At 40.8% G+C, this 4,516-nt stretch overlaps 1 protein-coding gene across 1 annotated transcript in view; it reads right to left on the bottom strand.

Annotated features, from left to right (window-relative positions):
• Nucleotides 1-480: 480 nt before the first annotated feature.
• LOC101861308 (5-hydroxytryptamine receptor 6) overlaps nt 481-4,516 on the bottom strand; it is a gene marked incomplete at its 5' end in the record, with an annotated part of 11,843 nt that continues 7,807 nt past the window's right edge. Inside the window, 1 exon segment of the mRNA XM_005105727.3 lies at nt 481-1,566. Coding sequence (XP_005105784.1) covers nt 727-1,566 — 840 coding nt within the window. The 3' untranslated portion in view covers nt 481-726.

Here is a 4,516-nt window from a genome sequence, read left to right on the forward strand (position 1 = left end):
TGTCGTGGAGTGTTCCCTAAAAGTATGTACATATTATGTCATCAATCAAATGGATTCTTTCCATCCAAGCCAGTCATTTAGCCCTTCCTAGCTCACAAAACTCAAATGTAGAACACAGTATACAACAAACTATTCAAAAACAAGTCGTTGCTTTTATCTCCAACTATTTTTCACTTTGAATTATTCCCCTTTCTAACTTTGGGTATATATCTACCAATCATTTGCACAACCGTTTTAATTTAAATGTACACTTCAATCAGCTTCTATAATTTTCTCCAACCTCAGATCAAATGCCATCTACCTTATGTGTCTTACAAGCCAAAACACACATACACCCACACACACAATCACATACACACACACTCACACACACACACACACACACACACACACACACACAAGCCAACACACAAACGCACACACAGACTTTTGTATTCCCCAATGTCCAGATTTACTCCCCCCCCTCTCTCTCTTTCTCTCTCTCTCTCTCTCTCTCTCTCTCTCTCTCTCTCTCTCTCTCTCTCTACGTTGTTCTATTTTTCTCCATTTCTCTCACAGTATTAAACTTCTACAAAATGCACAGTATAGACCCCCCCTCCCCTCCTTTATTTTCCCAACGACTCATCATATTCTTTTGTGGTGAACATTTGCAATGAACTTTTGTCACCCACCCATCTCTTTGTTTCTTGCTCTCAGGGTTTCTGAAACCTTCAGAAGTCAACACGATTAAACACTGTCAGATTTTATCCCGTTACTTTGTGAATGTCCGTTCACAAACGCCTTTTCTATATCCTTTTGCAAAACTTCTTTTGATTTCTTCTTGAGAAACTTGAGTCGAGGACAGCAAATGAGCAGTAGTTTCATGTACACTTTTCTGAAATCCCTCATTAACAGCGGGTAGATGATGGGGTTAATCAGACTGTTACAGTAGCCCAGCCACACAAAAGCAGTGAAAAGTTTGGGGGGCACGCATGTGCAAGCAGCGTCTACTATGTTCGTAATCAAGAATGGGGTCCAGGTGACCACATAAGCTCCGACGATAACCCCTAAGGTCACAGTCGCTTTCCTGGTGAAGGGTTCTCTCACAGACTTGGAGGACACGTCCTGCCCCAAAAGAACACGACTCGGTGCGATCAGAGTTCGCACAAACAAAGCTTGTCTTCTGGCCTCTTCCGACACTTTGAAATAGAGCACAAGTGCAATGATGATAGGGAGCATGATCGTTATGGTACCCGCGAGAAGCGCGTAGGGTAAGCTCACGATCAAAAGACACTGCGCCTCGCTGGTGAACATCGTAAGATTGACCAAGCTGGGAACGTCTGGGTTGTGCCAACCGTTTGTGATTGGCACAAATGAACTGAGAATGGCTACGATCCAGAGCACGGCCAGAAGAAGGAGAGCTCTGCGGAAGGTCATCAGAGCTTTGTAGCGGAGCGGGGAGATGATGGCGAGGTAGCGGTCAAAGCTGATGGCACACACGTTGAGGACGGACGCGCTGCACAGCATCACGTCAAAGGAAGCCCAGATGGAGCAGAAGCCTTGAGCCAGCACCCAGTGGCCGTACACCTGAGAGAGACACGAATAAAGTCGTATTAAAAACAGTAATAATACACATAATATAGAGCTACAAGTTGCAGTATGAGCAGTTTCCATTGGGTTGGGGGTTTTTTTTGGTCGTTGTCTGTTTTTTCTTGAGAATAGGGTGGGGTGGGATGGAACTGGTTAGTTCTACCTTGTTTTGTTCCCATTAGTTGTATAGATTATAAAGTGCATACATCTTGAAGTAGAACGGTAACTTACGGTGTACACATGTTATACAAATCAGAACTATAAGTAGCTGCAGCAGCTTCAATGGATTGGTTTAGCACGTGAGGCAATGGTTGCTGCTTTGTTTCGTTCCATTGGTTGTATACACTGTGTGATGATATATTATGTTAACGGTAGAAAACATGGGTTTAAAATCGCTGTAACATTTTTGGAAAGATTGCCCTTTGTATAAAGTGGCCTGTCTTTTGTTTGTTTGGTTTCGTGCCGCCTACCTGAAAGTATATTTAGAACAGAGCATTAAATAAAACCTGTCTTTCTCCAGATTACCCACCAGAGGAGCTTTGTGGAGAGGGGGGGGGGGGCAGCTTTTTTCTGATTAACAACTTTGATTAACAGATCTGTCCGAAAGAGAGCTGGAGAGAAAAGTTCGAACTGGAAAAGACGGCTCTCCTGTAATAAGAGACAACTTAAGGCCAGCTAATTACAAAAATATATTAAAAGAATGGCCCAGTGTGTTGGAATCTCATGTCATCTTAAACCACGACAACGCACCTATCCACAAATCCAGAATTATCCCTGAACTTCTCTAGAGCTTTTGTGGGATTTACTGGGGCACGCTGCCTATCCAGCAGATTGAAGTGATTTTGTTCTTTCGTGTCTCCAAAACAAAAAGAAGTGCTTCGTGCATAGAGATTTTAGGACGTACATGAGATTCAAAAGGCGGCCAATAAAGCATGCAAAAAGGGCCTTGGATAATGGAACATTGCTTCATTTTTCAAACGCCGAGTGCACCTCACAGGAAAAGGTGTATGATTTAATTTAGTGGGTTTTTTTAACAGGTAACGCGATTATTTTTATTCTTCATAAAAAACTAAAACCGAACTGACAACTATTTCCTTCGTGAGCAGTAAAATGCAGGGAAGTCTATTTATGAGTCACACTGGGTAACAGCACCCCAAACCACCTATGTTGCTCTTTTTACTTGTTGAACAACAAATTAGTTACAGCCAGCTTGCAATTACGAGGTGCTGTGTCATATTTAAACGTAGCAGCCTGAGGTAGTTATGCTTTTACGCTCCCCAAGTCAGTACACCTGAACTTGTGAGCAACACATGTAAATGTACAGCGTCATGGAAACAATACTCCCACCCCATCATCTAAAAAGAATAAAGACTATTTTGTTTTTAATAAATCAAAAAAAAAGAAAGATTAAACTTTAAAAATAGGATAGAACCTCACAAGCTGTTTTCACACCAACCAACATTTTACTCAACTTATCCAGCTTTCAGCCTATGAGAAATAGAGAGAGAGGGGGAGAGAGAGAGAGAGAGAGAGAGAGAGAGAGAGAGAGAGAGAGAGAGAGAGGGAGAGCAGACTATCCTAATTTTATGAATATTTAATACTACCTTTTGTAACAGCAAAGCAACAACAGATCTATGACTCGGCAGGAAATTATTCAGGAATGTCAAACTTAAATCGACAAAAAACAAACAAACCATGGAGATTGTCTCAAAAGAAAAGGCTCATGATCGTGATATAATTTTTCAGTTCATGGTAAAGATCGTCTTTGAATTTAATATTTTTCCAGAGAGTCGGTTGCACAGACATTATTTATAATGTAAGTACACTGGGGTAGGGTACTCCATGCTCAAGCTTTGATTTGTTAAATTAAATGGTCTTGATTATAACACTAAACATCTTGGCTTAAAAGCTCTTGAAAACAGACAACGAATAACCTGAGTGAAATGCACTGAGAAATATTCTTCTTTTTTTTTGGTACCTTTTTGGGTACATATTGGTGTGCCCTATTATCTTTTCTCTCTTCAAAATGTTTTAAATATAACAAGTCACAAAAAAAAATAAAAAAAATTAGTGAAAACAAGACCGAACCTTCTATTGTGTACCAGACGAACTGTCAGTGAGGATTTAATCATCTAAAAAAAATCCGGAGACGTTAAAAGCCCTCATCTACGATGAACATTTATAGAGACAGGTAGACAGACAGACGGGCAGGTCCATAAACATAATTTAAAGAGTGTCTAATTACATATCAATATTAACTATTAAAACACCAGCAACGCATAAAGGGATTCGAGAACATAGAGGTGATTGGTCCGGCCCCCGCGTTTGTATTTTTTTAAAATCCGAAAAGTAGAATTACGATCAGATAACAATTTTAAGACGACCATTAGTACTGAATACGCCTGCTTTCAACAACGGCTGCTATCATGCGTTAAATATGCTACTCGCTGTCTGTTGCCCTGGAGACGATCAAATAGGAGTGTATTGAATTATGATATTCAATTCTTTGAGCAGGGGATTTTTTATTTTTTAAAATTTTTTGGGGTTTTTTTTTAGGGGGGGGGGGGCAGAGAGACATTCTGCAATTCTATACTATCTCTCAAGACCACTTTCTTTTTATCTTTCTCTCGATCTATTCGTCTCCCTTTCTCTCCCCCTCTCTGTCTCCCTCTGTCTCTCTGTCTCTCTCTCTCTCTCTCTCTCTCTCTTTCTCTCTCTCTCTCTCTCTCTCCCTCTCTCTCTCACTCACTTCACCTTCTCCTCATCCTCATCTTTATCTTCCTCAATCTCCCTCTAGTCCTTTCTGAATCTATTTTGTACTATCGTCTCTCTCTCTCTATCTTGCTCTAACTCTCTCTTGTTCGCTCGCTTTCTTGTTTCGTGTTCGTTTTACTTTTCTTCCAACAACGTAACAGCGTGTGTACGTGTGTGTTTGTGTGTGTGTGTG

This window comes from Aplysia californica, unplaced genomic scaffold, assembly GCF_000002075.1.
Source record: "Aplysia californica isolate F4 #8 unplaced genomic scaffold, AplCal3.0 scaffold00488, whole genome shotgun sequence".
Taxonomy (NCBI): Eukaryota; Metazoa; Mollusca; class Gastropoda; order Aplysiida; family Aplysiidae; genus Aplysia; species Aplysia californica.